General features: G+C 40.4%; 1 protein-coding gene across 2 annotated transcripts in view; it reads left to right on the plus strand.

The window, feature by feature from the left end:
- Positions 1 to 16,038, plus strand: part of KSR2 (kinase suppressor of ras 2) — a 607,737-nt gene that overhangs the window by 500,811 nt on the left and 90,888 nt on the right. For both annotated transcript variants that reach the window (XM_040345855.1, XM_040345864.1), the window contains exon 15: positions 5,537 to 5,633. In XM_040345855.1, the coding sequence (XP_040201789.1) occupies positions 5,537 to 5,633 (97 nt within the window). The remainder of the gene's footprint in view (positions 1 to 5,536; positions 5,634 to 16,038) is intronic.

Here is a 16,038-nt window from a genome sequence, read left to right on the forward strand (position 1 = left end):
CAGTCCCTTAAACCCTGTCCCACTGCACCACAACCTTGTGCATTACATTCTATTCAGTTGAATGGGGATCATTTTATCATTTTTGCTGTGCTGCAGTGAAAAGCCTCATGATCCCACTCTGCTGTCACATGTTTTTACTGTACCTCCCCAACATAAGTGTAAACGATGCCTTTGAGTGTGAATCCCCCCCCCCCCCCAGGAAAAAAAATTATCTACAGCCCTGGTAAGCGATTTAAATTAACAAGGAAAAAGGGCCTAGCCTCGTAGTAAAATCATACTGAACTCATACAACAGTCTTCTCTATGCATTGGTTCCCAAAGTGAATGCAAACCCATGATTAGTAAACCTAAAAAAATAAATTGTGCTCAGAGAAATTAAGTGAAGCAGCTGGCACATCAATTGATATAAATTGTATCCGAATCTCTGAATGATATAGTCATGAATTTTGTTGAAATTTGTTTAAATTTGTTTTGTTTATTCATATTGTAACACATTTACATTTTCATAACAATTAGAATTTGCATCAGTCGAAAAATGATCGACCAATTTGAATTATGTGTGAAGAATAGCTGGTTGTTAACCACTTCATTACTGGGCACTTAAACCCCCTTCCTGCCCAGACCAATTTTCAGCTTTCAGCGCTGACGCATTTTGAATGACCATTGCGTGGTCATACAACACTGTACCCAAATTATATTTTTATAATTTTTTCCCGCTAATAGAGCTTTCTTTTGGTGGTATTTGATCATCTCTGCGATTTTTATTTTTTGCGCTATAAACAAAAAAAGACAAAAAAAAATGAAAAAAACTCAATATTTTTTACTTTTTGTTATAATATTATCCCAATTTTTTTTTTCTTTTTTTAAATTTTCCTCAGTTTAGTCCGATATATATTCTTTGATATATTTTTGTTAAAAAAAATTACAATAAGCGTATATTGATTGGTTTGCGCAAAAGTTATAGCGCCTACAAAATAGGGGATAGATTTATGATTTTTTTTTTACTAGTAATGGCGGCGATCTGCGATTTTTTTTGTCAGGCCTGCGATATTGCGGCAGACATATTGGACACTTTTGACACTATTTTGGGACCATTCACATTTATACAGCGATCAGTGCTATAAAAATGCATTGATTACTGTATAAATATGACTGGCGGGGAAGGGGTTAACACTAGGGGGTGAGGAAGGGGTTAAATGTATTCCCTGGGTGTGATTCTTACTGTGTGTGGAGGGGACTGACTGGGGGAGGTGACCGATGCTGTGTCCCTATGTACAAGGGACACAGCAACGGTCTCCTCTCTCCCTGACAGAACGTGGAGCTCTGTTTTTACACACAGAGCTCCACGTCCCTGCTGTCACTGCCGATCGCGGGTACCCGGCGGACATCGCGGCCGCCAGGCACGCGCATCGGCATCTCAGCGATGCGCCGGGCACAGTTTTTCCCCGCTGCGCGCCCCCAGCGGCGCACGCGGGGAATGCAAGTAAAAGGACAACCAGGGACTTCCACCTGGCAGTTGAGAGCCGCGCTGTGTACGTCTTTCGTCTACAGCGCAGGTCTCAAGTGGTTAATCGGTGGACTTGGAAGTCGGCCGCCGCGTCCCTAACAACCCATGAGTCATCAACTGTCAGCTGGCTTCCCCACTGACAGCTGAAATGTAAACAAAACAATGCCAGCAATAGAAATTAAAAAAAGGGCCTGGTATGGATTTTAAGGGGAACTCCATGCCAAAATGTAAAAAAAAAAAAGGCGTGGGGACCCCCCCAAAATCCATACCAGACCCTTATTCAAGCATGCAGTTCAGATTAGCAGCAGACAGCCTTGGCAATTGAATTTGAATTGGTCGATCATTTTTGAACTGACCTGAATTCAAATCATTCAAAAAATTTGGAATTTGTTAGAAAATGAATAAACAAAATTAAATTAAAAAAATTCAAGAAACCATGCTGAACGAATACCAAAGAGTCAAAACTAGTAACATAATGAATATATACGAAACAAATGTTTACATTCTGCATATGTCTAATAAAAAACATTCATCATAAAAGCCATCAAGTGGTTTTGAATGGAAGAGATTCAAACTAAATGGGGGAAACAAAAATAAAATTTGAAACACTAGTAATGTTAATAAAAAAGAGGTTGCACCTTATTGGTTCAGAAAATACGCAAATAAAATCAAAATTGACGTGGAACAGGATGGCAGGTAAAATGTTTATTAATAATATTTTTAGTTTGCATATGTCACTGGTTTTTGCACATTTGGACTTACTGTATGTATATTATGATTTAGGTTAACTGTTTATCATTGTTGTAATAGCACTGCACTTTTAACCATACTGTAAATCCTTGATTAGTGTTTGCTGTCATAAATAGAATGGTACATATATCGCTAAGAGTGCATGTAAATACCCTTTATCAGGGGTGTCAAACTCAATTTCATTGTGGGCCGCATCAGCATTAGGATTGCCCTCAAAAGGGCTGATTGTATCTGTAAGATTAGATGTCCAGCACATCCCCTCCCCTTACATTAGATGTCAAGATCCACCCCACAATTAGAAGTGGAGTCCCCCACTCTCCCTTACGTAACAGTGCACCCCCCTTTCCTAATGCTGCTGCTGGGAAGAAGCTGGATGCATTGCTTGAAAACAGAAAGTAAGGGTCTGGAGGAGGACCAGAGGAGGGCTGGAGCGGTGCAAGCGTGCAAGGGCCACATGAAATGGCCTGGAGGGCCAGATTCGACCGCGGGAATTGTGTTTGACATCTGTGCCCTATATTATAGCCTTTGTTGGCCAGGTGAAACATTGCCACGTGCCCACATGACAATTATGATAATTTATGTGGACTGGATAAAGAATCAAAGCAGAAGTACTCTTCTGTCAATCAAGAACCTTGTCTTGCCCCTCCTCATGTGCAGAGGAGTCACATAGAGTGACTATCTGAAAGAAATATAGAAAGATCACCACTTCCGGAGAGCATGAACAGAGTGGCAACAGAGCAGACTGGGGATTGCCTGCAATACTGTTGTCACTCTGCATAAGTGGACCTGTCAGGATCACCAGATTAATAAAAACTTGATGAACTTATGAAATAAATGAATAGCAACCATAGTCAGACATAGTAATTGTTTACCTTATGATGACTTTTCATGTTTTAGGTTTACTAACGCTTTACACCTTAAAAGTAAACGTATACCTTAACCACTTCCCGACCTCCTCATGTACATATACGTCAGCAGAATGGCACGGACAGGCACATGTACGTACCTGTACGTCCTCTGCTAGACGTGGGTGGGGGGTCCGATCAGGACCCCCCCCGGTACATGCGGAGGTCGGGTCCGCTCGGGGAGCGATCCGGGACGACGGCGCGGCTATTTGTTTTTAGCCGCTCCATCGCGATCGCTCCCCGGAGCTGAAGAACGGGGAGAGCCGTGTGTAAACACGGCTTCCCCATGCTTCACTGTGGCGGCGCATCGATCGGGTGATTCCCTTTATAGGGAAGACCCGATCGATGATGTCATTCCTACAGCCACACCCCCCTACACTAGTAAACACACACAAAGTGAACACTAAATGTTACAGCGCCCCCTGTGTTTAACTCCCAAACTGCAACTGTCATTTTCACAATAAAGAATGCAATTTAAATGCATTTTCTGCTGTGAAAATGACAATGGTCCTAAAAATGTGTCAAAATTGTCCGAAGTGTCCGCCATAATGTCGCAGTCATGAAAAAAATCGCTGATCGCCGCCATTAGTAGTAAAAAAAATAAAAAAAATAAAAATGCAAAAAAACTATCCCCTATTTTGTAAACGCTATACATTTTGCGCAAACCAACCGATAAATGATAATTGCGATTTTTTTTACCAAAAATAGGTAGAAGAATACGTATCGGCCTAAACTGAGGGACAAAAAAAATTATATATGTTTTTTGGGGATATTTATTACAGCAAAAAGTAAAAAATATTGAATTTTTTTCAAAATTGTCGCTCTATTTTTGTTTATAGCGCAAAAAATAAAAACCGCAGAGGTGATCAAATACCACCAAAAGAAAGCTCTATTTGTGGGGAAAAAAGGACGCCAATTTTGTTTGGGAGCCCCTTCGCACAACCGCGCAATTGTCTGTTAAAGCGACGCAGTCCCGAACTGTAAAAACCCCTTGGGTCTTTAGGCAGCAATATGGTCCGGGGCTTAAGTGGTTAATTGAGTAGTATTCGGTTTGCTTTATAACAGTTGCCATTTCTTATACAAAGTAAATTATTGTTTTGCCTTTTTGCTCACTGATTCTGTCTCATGCAACCTCTTTTCAACCATTTATTGTCCAAATATATGCACTCCTGTGATGGCTATATGGGTTGCTATTCAGATTGAACAACACTGGCTATTGTGTGCTGAAACAACCACTTTTGGTCTTCATATGAAGCTTGTGTAAAGGTGACAATACAAGAGGAGCACAGTTAGGAGACAGGGACATTGTCACCCTCTAACAGATATTGCCTGAAGAGGGACCTTAATGACAGGATCATCAGGTATTATTTTAATGACAGCTGCTAATTTAAAAATATTGAAAATAACTTATGAATGTACTTGAATATGTTAAGGCTTTTATTATATTTTTTCTATTGATTTTAGCTACATATTACAGAATTTACAGTTACAGTATGTTGCACTTTTTAAAAATTGTATTTTCCTTTTTAATTTAACATTAGACTACAACCTCTATGTTCACCAACCACTGTTCCATGATCTATGTAGTTTCTCTTGGTGTTATTGTTTAATAATCTTATATCAAGACATCGCTTGTATATCAAAACAACATTTATTAAAACATTTTGCTCATCTTGCAAAACCCTTTCAAACCAAGTTACTCTGAAACCAAGGTTTCACTGTACTTTATCTGGGAATCACAGTGTGCAGTTTGTTTTGCACTCCTGTGACTCATTTTCAGCAGACAGCGGGCTGAAGTCCACTGTCTGTTGACGTCACAAAGCCAGTCCAGGCTCGGTAAGATCGCAACCATATGGTCAGGATCCACCCACATGCCAGGACCAGCACCCAGCTCAGCCTCTTAGCGAACCGCTGAAAGCCTGAGCTGGTCGCCCTCTCCACAGCCCATTGCTCCAGAGAGCTGTGAGAACCGAGCAATCAGCAGTGTTTGATTGCTCATTTCTCAGTGTTAGAGCTGCTGGGTGACAGATACATCATCAGATCAATGCTGCATCCACCTCGGTAAGTACAAGTTCACAAAAAAACTGATTCTCATGCTTCTCTTTTTATTATTTTTCATACAGACTGAATTACTAGACTTCAGTACATTAAAACATGAACTTTCATTAATCGAATTATAATTATGTCATGTGAGTAAGAACGAAACACTAAAGAAAAATCCATGTTTTAGCTGTTCAGTTGGGCTGGACCTGGATCTGCTTTTTATACATTGTGAGCTGTTTCTTACTATAGATTAGTCCTACTACATAATATAAGGATCCTGTCACATACATTAGGCACAGCTTATAACTTCCATGTAACTGTTTGTGTTTCAGCCTGTGCAAGGGAAGAACATTATACTCAGTGGTCCGAGATGCAAAAATAGTTTTAGATGTCAACAAGACCAGACAGATAGCACAAGAAATTGTGAAGGTAAGTGTTAATTTCAGAAACGGGTTACATATCTGTTGTTCTACACATGCACTGTATATTGGTATCTGTTGTCCTGAAGTCCCATTCTCCAGTTACACCTACATTGCTGGAAATAAAAAAACATTATGTGGGGAACTGCTAAATTACAGTAGATGTAAACCTAAAGGGGAACTAAACCCTCCTATCATTTGTAGCCAAGAACGTTGCCGTATTCGCCTGATGTTGATATTACTAGTATGGGGGCAGGGTCTCTTTAAAGTGAATACAACATCAGTGGGTTAAGTGAAAAATAGATTTTGGGTATTCCATACACTTTAATTAATCAACTCTATGACTTTAGGTGATGTACTGTATCACTGAAGGCAGAAAATTCTTCTTAAAAATTCAGGAAAAATTTGATTGAGTATCCATCAGAAATAATGCATGTGCGAACTGTATTCTTAACTGAGAGAAAGCACAACGAATGCCTCCATGACAAACAATTGCTAATAGGTTGTGATATAATATGAGATGGAAATAACAATCCTACAAATCAGAAACAAAAGATTAAAAATCATTGTATTTAATATGTATTTTCTATCATGTTTTGAAGTGAGGGAGGGTAAGAGATAAATGGCATAGTAAGTAAAAATTTTTGATGCATAGCTCATAATTTAGGCTGCATTGCAAGAAGGTAATTGCTTCATGCTGCTAAAAATGTTCCGATCTGTGAGCTCTTGCTGTGTAAGCAGGATTGTGCTGCAAACTATTGTAAACTAAACATCTGACAATGATAGATGTAAATCATTTCCCAACAAAATGTTATGCAGCACACATCAAAAAGAGAGGAAAATTACAAGACCTAATTATCTGCTTCACTAAGTCCATAGAGGTGAAAAGATCACAATGCCCTGAACGTGTTGTTATGTCATTCATGTAATTAATTGCGTCACCTTTGTATTTCTTTAACGGAAGATCATTCTTAATATATGGCAGCAGAACTAGGTAAACCTTTCCATAATCAAACTCAACTCTTAATTTGGTTGCTTACCCTTTTCATAATCAAAGCTTTTGGAATTTTCAGTTGTTTACTATTTTCATATTTGCTAGTTAACCCCCCTGGCGGTATGATTGTTTCAGATTTGGGTGCTGAAAGCGCTACCATTATTTTGCATGGAAATTTGGCGTTTTAAATTGTAGGCCTGTAATTCTTAGGAATAACTCACTTAAATCTGTCCAAACCAGAGTCTAGTAGACATCTCGGGTATGATAAAGTTTGAAACACAAAATCATAAATTATAATATAATAAATAATATAATAATAATAATAATAATAATACTTTTTATTCAATACATTTTAGTAAATAATATAATCAAAAACACAGAATTTTTTTTTGTCCAAACAAGGGTGCAATATTAGTAGTCATATTGAAAATTTTAAAACATGGTACAGTTCAAAGTCCGATGTCACAATCAGGGCAATAGAACCGGGTTTCTTTTCTGATTTTCCTTCCAGTGTCGTCACGCTTAGAGCAGCAAACCACACACATCCTTGTGGGTGCTGTCTTCTTTTCTGTTGGTGGAATGTGGTCCATAAAGTGACGACCAGTCAGGCGTTCCGGGTTCACAACGACAGCAGCACGACGTCCAGATTTATTTACAGTTGGTGTTTGGTGCTTGAAATATAAGTTTGGCAACTTTTTAAACAAAGTTCGCATGAACCACAGGCGTGTCACTCTTTTTTTTTTGCAGAATGAAGGCATTCCACAAACACTGTTCACGAAAATGCCTGAAGATTTTTTTGGAATATTTTTTTTGTTGTTTCCTCATCGCTGGATAAATTGTCATGGCCTGGTCAGCTCTGTCCACACCTCCTATGGTGGTGTTGTAATCCATCACGAATTGTGGTTTCATTACGTCTTTTCCACCTTTTGTGTGTACCATGACAGTAGAGGTGTTGTACTCATTAGGCACACATCTTTTTTGTCGCGCAATCTCAGTGCCATCATTTTGCCTTTCTGCCAGGCAACTATTTCTCCTGCCTTAAGCTTTTTATTGCCAAAGGTTGGTGGCATGTGACGCCGGTTAGCCCTAACGGTCCCATATGCATCTGTCTTGTTGTGTAGAAGGAACTCATAGAGTTCTGGAGAAGTATAAAAATTGTCTGTGGTTACACAGTAGCGCTGATTCAGCAATGGCTCAATCAAAGTAAGAACCAAAGCGGTTGCCATTCCATAATTGCTGAATCTTTCGTTGAATTTGGTTCCTTTCCCGGTGGTGTATAGGACCGAAATTCTATATGTAACCAGTACTTGATTCACATAGCATGAATGATTTTATGCCATATCGTGCTCTCTTTGACACCATATACTGTATCCAGCTGAGTCTTACTTTGTAGGCCATTAGACTTTTGTCTACTACTACTACTGATGTCTCTATCTGGTACATAGGTCTGCTGGAAAATTTTCAGAATAATTTGATAAACCTCCCAAATCTTTTTGAGTTTTGGAGCTGGATGAGAAGTCTCATCAAATTCTTCATTATTTGCAAAAATATTTAATTATCAGATAAAATTTGTATTCTGACATGACCATGCCTGAAAAAGGAGTGGCTAGTAATTTTCTGGTTGCAATTGTCCAATACCACTTCTGCAAGGGTTTCCCCACTACTCCCTGAAGAATTATTAGGCCCAGAAACGTCCAGATGTCCTCTTTGGTCACTGGTTCCCACTTTCTGCTCCTTAAAAATCTTTTGCCGTGTACACACGATCATTTTTCGTCATGAAAAAAACGTTGTCTTAAAAAAATTAAAATGATCATGTGTGGGCTTCACATTATTTTTCGGCTTCTGAAAAACGACACATTTTTTTTTCGAGCATGCTGCATTTTTTAATGACGTTTTAAACAATGTCGTTTTTCGGGTTGTAAAAAATTATCGTGTGTGGGCTAAAACGACATTAAAAACCCGCGCATGCTCAGAAGCAAGTTATGAGACGGGAGCGCTCGTTCTGGTAAAACTACCGTTCATAATGGAGTAAGCACATTCATCACGCTGTAACAGACAGAAAAGCACAAATCGTCTTTTACTAACACGGAATCAGCTAAAGCAGCCCCAAGGGTGGCGTCATCCGCATGGAACTTCCCCTTTATAGTGCCATTGTACGTGTTGTAGGTCACCGCGCTTTGCTAGAGCATTTTTAAAAAACAATGGTGTGTGAGCAACGTCGTTTTAATGATGAAGTTGGAAAAACATGCCGAAAAACAAAGGGTTTTTTTCATGCCGAAAAATGATCGTGTGTATGCGGCATTAGATGTGTAGCAGCTTGTTGCTCCTGGTACCGATTTGTCTCCGTAACAATTTTTCCAATAACCTCATCGGTCTAAAAGAGTTGGAGGTATGCCAAGGGGTTGTCATCCTCAACATCCACTTTGATACCAGGTGCTCCATTAAACGTGAATATTGGGGGTGCTACGTCCTCCTTCCGCAGTCAATCGAGCACCAAGTCCGCACATCACTGAGCACAGTCGCGGGATCATCGATGAAATCGCTTTCTGTGTCTGATGACAAACTTCCCCACGAATCGCTATCACTTAATTCTGCAATCAATTCTGTATCGCTGTCGCTGTTTTCCAGCAGGTCATATACTGCTTTTGAGGTGGAGGCGTGCTTTTTTGATGCCATGGTCGTTCTGCATTTTCCAGACACAAAGTACAGTAAAACTGCATGCAAGGGCACTGGAGAAAGCACTGGGGGGCAAACTAAGGTCAATTTATTTTAGTTAGTAATGTAATCCAATAGGATTACAATGTCTAACAGTGTGTTTTATACTTTTTGTTTTATTCTTTTTAAATTTGCCGCCGGTTCCGTCCCCCTTCGTCACAACGCTAGCAGGAAACGGAAGCCAGGCACAGTGCATCGGCCAGAAGATCCGGCGGCCGTACACTGCGGGAATACATTGTGGGATCCCGGGGACAAGGTAAGTTAACCTCTTCCAGGATAAAATCATGAGTGTGGCTCTGGATTACCGCTAATGGGACTGAAATTCCACCCCGAGCCACACTCGTGAATACCGCCAGCTAGGGGTCTGATTATTACATCAGACTTTCCTACTTAATCTAAAATCACTGTATGATTGCAGTAAAAAAATAAAAATTGTTAGAAAATATATTTACTGACATCACATATCTTCTTTTGAAATCCAGGGAATGCTAAGGGTCTTAAATCTCATTTAAAGATGCTCTTATAACATACAGTATCAAATCTTCACTTTTTGACTTCATGTCTGCTTTAGACTAGGTTCACACTGCTGCGATACATTTTTTATCCAACTGTCAGTGAGATTATGTTGTGTCACTTGGACGCAACTTTAATAAGGTTCATGGGGCCGAAATCATATTGCTTTTGCTTATTGCCCCATGCTGAGTCGCATTGATGTCCACAGACACCATTGAAAACAATGTGATTTCCCTTCTCATGCGATTCTGTGCCACTGAAGTCACATCTGAAATCGAACTAGTGTGAACCAGGCCTAATAACTGGAATGTTTTAACACTTTTATGACCAATGTTTGTGTTTAAGAGGAGCCTGTGACCTTGGAAATAACATTTACAATATTTGCGCTAACAGGAAATAAAACAACATGGTATTGAATTATGGCCTAGAGCTACTGGATGTTCACAGGTGTCTATAATTTTAATTCCCCTGAGGAGCCCACAACCTTAACAGGATTTTTGGGAATTCGAAGAGGAGATGTAACACAACCACTTTTTCCACTGGGACCTACAATGTTTCATAGTCATTCTGATCATAGTCATAGACCTCTGATCCACTTTTTCTTAAAGGATTAAAAGTATGTCTGCACATAGCTGTTTATATGCTGACAAATAAAAAATATGAATGTGTACCTGTTATGAGAGCAGATGTGTCTTGTAAATTGTAGGGTTGATGTATGCTCAGTTTGTAAGGTGAATTTGTTTAATTTGACTATATAATCACGTGGAATATAATAAAACAAAGGATTTTTGCTTTTACATGACTGGATCTTAAAATTAACCGTGTCATCTTTTTTTTGACAAGTGAAAGTGAGACAAGTGAAAATACACTTTTTAAGGTGAACATTAATTACTTCTTTAGCAAATCAACCCTGTGGCGTAAGAAATGATATGTATCTTTTAGTGTGGCGAGAATATTGCAGGAAGTTTAGGTGCAGAGAAAGATTCCTTACCCTAAGATACCCCTGTCACCTGTTTCTATGAAATGATATCATGGCTGATTCTAAGATAGAGTTGGATAAACAATTTGAGCCTGTTGGCGAACACCCACATTTGTGGGGCGTTTGGCGAGTTGTTTAACCGCTCTGCACAGTGCATTCTAGGACCCATTGCTATATACCCCTTTTTATTTTATGGTTGGTTGCTAAGTTTGTTTGTTTTTTTGTTCCGTGCCTGCCCCGTTTTTTTTAATTTTTTTTATAATTGTTAGCTGGAGTTTTTCTGACTGCAAAGCTGTTGTTTTCCCTTTTTAATTTTTTAATTTATTTTTTATAGTTTTTACATTTCTGTCAGCGGCATTCCTCAATTTGAAGTGCACCAAACACCACTTTTCATGGAATAAAGTGCATCCAATTACACATTTCCCAGTATCTATTCAATTTGGTTATTAACCTCCCTGGCAGTATGATTATTTCAGATTTTAGGTGCTGAAAGTGGTACCATTATTCACAGGGACACTGTGAATCGAGCGAGGAGACACAGCTCGATCACACAGCACGGCGGCATCGCATGATCCAGGGACAAGGTAAGTAAACCCTGCCTGTGGCTGCTGCAAGGGGATCCCGAGTCTGGCTCGGGGTTACCGCTTTTGGTAATGAAATACCACCCCGAGCCAGACTATGGAATACCGCCAGGGGGGTTAAGCCTCCATTATGTCTGAGAGGACAACAAGGATAGGCAAAAGTTCCCATGCGACTATGAGGGGACCAGCAGTGCCTGTGTCCAAATGCGAAGGTAGACGTGGTCTGTCCTCAGTCAGGGCATGTTTTCCTCTGTTTAGAGATGTTGCCTGTGTTATCCAGCCACAGCATGCAGAGGAGGTGTTGGCCTGGCTTACTAAACCATCCTCATTCTTCGCATCCTCTATCACCCAAGCTGAGGCTAGTGCGTAGTCCACCGTAGCTGCCAGAGTGGCTTACATGCAGCAGATGGCAATCAACGAGTACCTGTGTGAGTATGGCACAAGAACAGGCTCATGGGCTGCTGATAAAGGATGTGTGCACTGTACTGTTACCATTGGAGCTGACAAGGATGGTGAGCCGTCACAATGCATGCATCAGTGACACGATCCATCTTGAGTTCCTGCTGGAGCATACTCTGTGTGGCATTATGGCAGAGTAGCAGGAGGAAGAGGAGGACTTCCTTTTCTCTCAAGGCCTGCTTTATGCAGACACCATTCTTGCCACAGAACACAGAGGAGAGGGAGGAGAAGGATTCTGCAGTTTTGGAGGCATTGGAGCAGAGGAAGGCATGCAGTATGTCGAACCTTAAGAGATGGTTTTCAGCCCCCAGAAACCTTGGGAGTAGTACGTGGCTGGAAAGAGGCAGTTACAGATAGTGTAATCCTCAGTGACCCCGATAATTCTGCTTCTCATGCCTCGGCAAACTTGCGGTGCAAGGGCTCCCTGATTCTTCAAAGCCTGTGAAAGAACCAAAGAATAATTGGCATCAAGAGAAGAATCATTATTGGTTGGTCCTTGACCACCATTACATGGGGAAAGTCTCAGAGCTCATCCAGCTATCGCAGAGGGAGCACAGGATAAAATATCTTGAGTAAACCCTAAAGAGGAGTTTATGTAACACCTTTCCAGAGTCTGGTAGTTTACAGTCTTATGGAAAAGGTATTTTTGCGGCTTCTGTTGGTCAAAGGAGGAGCAATGGAGAAGGGTGCTGCCTAATTGATCCATTTAAAACATTTTTTAGTCCTCAGCGCCCAAGGCTGTCAGCTTTAACATTCATCGGATGCATCATATGGTGAAAGATTATTTAGGGGTGAAAACAGAAATGGAGAGCTTTCCTGTGGACAATCCACTGGGTTGCTGAGTCATGAGAATAACCACTGGCCAGAACTTGCCCAGTTTGCAATTGAACTGCTGGGCTGTCCTGCACCCGGCATGCTTTTCAAACGGGCTTTCAGGGCTGCTGGAGGTTTTGTGACAGATGAGAGAGTGTGTCTGTCCACAGACTCTGTTGACCAGCTGACATTTGTCAAAATGAATCAGTCCTGCATTAGCAGCAGCTTTCAAGCCCCTGATGCCATTGCCGCTGATTAAATGTTTTTGGGATCTCTTCAAGACTATCAAGGCTGCCTAGCTTTGTGGATGTTGATTTTATCTTGAAGTAATTTTTGGGTATCAGTTTCATGGGCACAATTAACACCCAAGGACCAATATTTCCACACCTGTTTGACAGATGCATATAATGTACATTGTTTACATTTCATTAAGAGTACCTCTATAGGGTTATGGTGTAGAGGCACCACCAACACACAAAGCCTAATTTTTCCACACCTGTTACTTTTATCAAAAGTCTGCCAAAGAGACACCAGAATTTGTCCAAAAGATCTCTAATCTTGTTTCAAGTGCACTAAATTGTGGCTTCATCATACCGACTGGCTCCCCAAGCCGTTGTTTACAAAATAAAGAAGGCTTACAGGGAAAATCAATATAAATTTAATTTTTGTTCTTTATAAATGTATTTTTTTCCTGCAGCAGGTTCTATACATGGTACAGATGCACCACTTTACAGGCAGACTAAGGGGAACCCCGAAGCACTATATTTAACCACTTGCCGACTGCCCGCCGTCATTATACGGAGGCTGTTTGAAGAGGAATACCATTGTTATGGCAGCAGATAGCTGATTCGCCAATAGATCAATTTTATCAAAGGCGGGGCAGGGCCACGCTCCGGTGGTCTCCGCCATTTATGGGAGCCGCCGATAGCGGTGGAGACGATTGGGTCCTCTTCTCTCAACAGCCTGGAGCCAAGTAAGGGAAAGGTGGCCGCCACTCGGCTCCATAGCATTGGAGGGCCAATGCTCTTAAAGGGGAAATAATTTTTTGGGGTAATTAACAAATGACATTTTTTTATTGCATTTTTGTATAAATATGAGATCTGAAGTATTTTTGACCTCAGATTTCACATTTAAGAGGTCCCGTAATTCTTTTTTTTCTATTAAATGGTAATGTGTACATTCCTTATAATAGGAATAAAAGTGACCCAATTGTTTTTTAAACAAGACAGTATAAAAATAAATAAGAAAAAAACATTTTTAAAGTGCCCCACCCTGCCGAGCTCGTGTGCAGAAGCGAACGCATACGTAAGTCGCACCAGCACATAAAAACGATGTTTAAATTACACATGTGAGGGTTAGAGCGAGAGCAATAATTCTGTCACTAGAGCTCCTCTGTAACTCAAAACTGGTAACCTAATAAACCATTTAGGCTAACTTTACTTTAATTACAAAAAGTGTATTTCCCCCACCCAAAAAATGCACTTGTGAGACTGCTGTGCAAATACAGTGTGACATTATTGCAACGACAGCCATTTTATTCTCTAGGGTGTTTGAAAAAAATATATAATGTTTGGGGGTTCTAAGTCATTACACCAAATCTCAAATTAAGGGCTCTGTCCTTAAGTGGTTAAAATAATTTTTAATTTTTGTTGTTTCACTTTAAGCATTATTAAAATCACTGCTTTTACAGTACCCGGGCCCCCATACCCTTAATGGCCAATAACTTGCATATAAGCCTTTAAAATGGACAAAATGGACACTTTTGATTTTTCTAATTCAGATCACATAGACTTTAATAGGGTTTAGAGTTCGGGTCCGAACTTTTGCAATGTTTGAGAGTTCTGGCACGAACCAAACCGAGGGGTGTCTTTGTTCCAACACAGACTGAGCTCTACCCATTAACATTAAATGCACAAGGGCAGTTTCAAAATGTTTAACCTTTTCTTAGAACAATGTTCCAATCTAGTTTACAGTTGATAATGATTGTGTAATTATGTTAAACATTACCCAATAGCCCCATTCTAAACATTACAAAGTAAGAAGGAATGGGAACATGAAACAAATATAGTCTACTTTGGCTGTAAAAGTTTAAAGCTTTATCAGTGATTATAACAAACTCTATCTGTGAGTACTGGCAATTTCCCTCTCTCTCCCAATTTAAAATTACTGCTATGCTGTGCCTAAGTTCTAAGTTCTTCATCCCCACTATTCAGTTTTCCATAACCCAAAACAGCATCTATGCAAAAGTCAAAGCTTCTCTAAACTACCACCTAGGCAGAATACAAAGTGTCAGCGGGTGTCAACACTGCCCAATCCCAATATGGATCAAGAATTAGATAGTCTGGGCCAGATTCACAGTACAAGTACGCCGGCGTATTTACTGATACACCGGCGTACTTTCAACTTTGCCGCGTCGTATCTTTAGTTTGAATCCTCAAACCAAGATATGACAGCTTTTGGCTTCGATCCAACAGGCGTACAGCTTTGTACGCCTTCGGATCGTAGGTGCAATATCGTTTTCCGCGTCAGGTATGCTAATTAGCATTTTCCGTCGATCCACGAAGGTACGCGCGGCCGTCGCATTCTCTTACGTCGTCGCTAGTCCGCTTTTCCCGGCGTATAGTTAGAGCTGCTATTTCGTGGCCTATATTTAGACTTGCCATGTTAAAGTATGGCCGTCGTTCCCGCGTCGAATTTTAAAATTTTTTTTTCGTAAGTCGTCCGTGAATAGGAAAGGACGTAACTCACGTCAACGTTCAAAAAATGACGTTTGTGCGACGTCATTCCACGCAAAGCACGGCGGGAAATTTCAAAACGAAGCATGCGCAGTATGTTCGGTGCGGGAACGTGCCTAATTTAAATGATCCACGCCCCCTACCCGGATCATTTGAATTAGGCGGGCTTGCGCCGGAGGGATTTACGCTACACCGCCGCAACTTTACAGGCAAGTGCTTTGTGAATCAATCACTAGCCCGTAAAACTTGCGGCGGTGTAACGTAAATGTGATACGTTACGCCGCCGCAAATGTACCTGAATCTGGCCCTATGTGTTTCCAAGCAAATAATGTGGCCTTAACACTAAAGTAGTAGTAAATTAGGGTTGACTACTTTTGGAAGTACAGCATTAGCTAGCTCTAGATCATACAAGTCAGAGTTCTTAGTGGAGTTTCAACCATAATTTGTCTTTCTGGGGAGAGAACCAGTACTTCATCTGATCTAAAATGGCAGCGTAATAGTAATTCCTGATATCTGGTAAATTCATGCCTCCATGAGTTTTAATGGTGGTTAGGATGGAAAATGCAATCCTTGTTTTTTTTTTTATTCCAAATAAATTGTTTAAGTTTTGTATTTAATTGCTGAAA

Source organism: Rana temporaria, chromosome 1, assembly GCF_905171775.1.
Source record: "Rana temporaria chromosome 1, aRanTem1.1, whole genome shotgun sequence".
Lineage (NCBI taxonomy): Eukaryota > Metazoa > Chordata > Amphibia > Anura > Ranidae > Rana > Rana temporaria.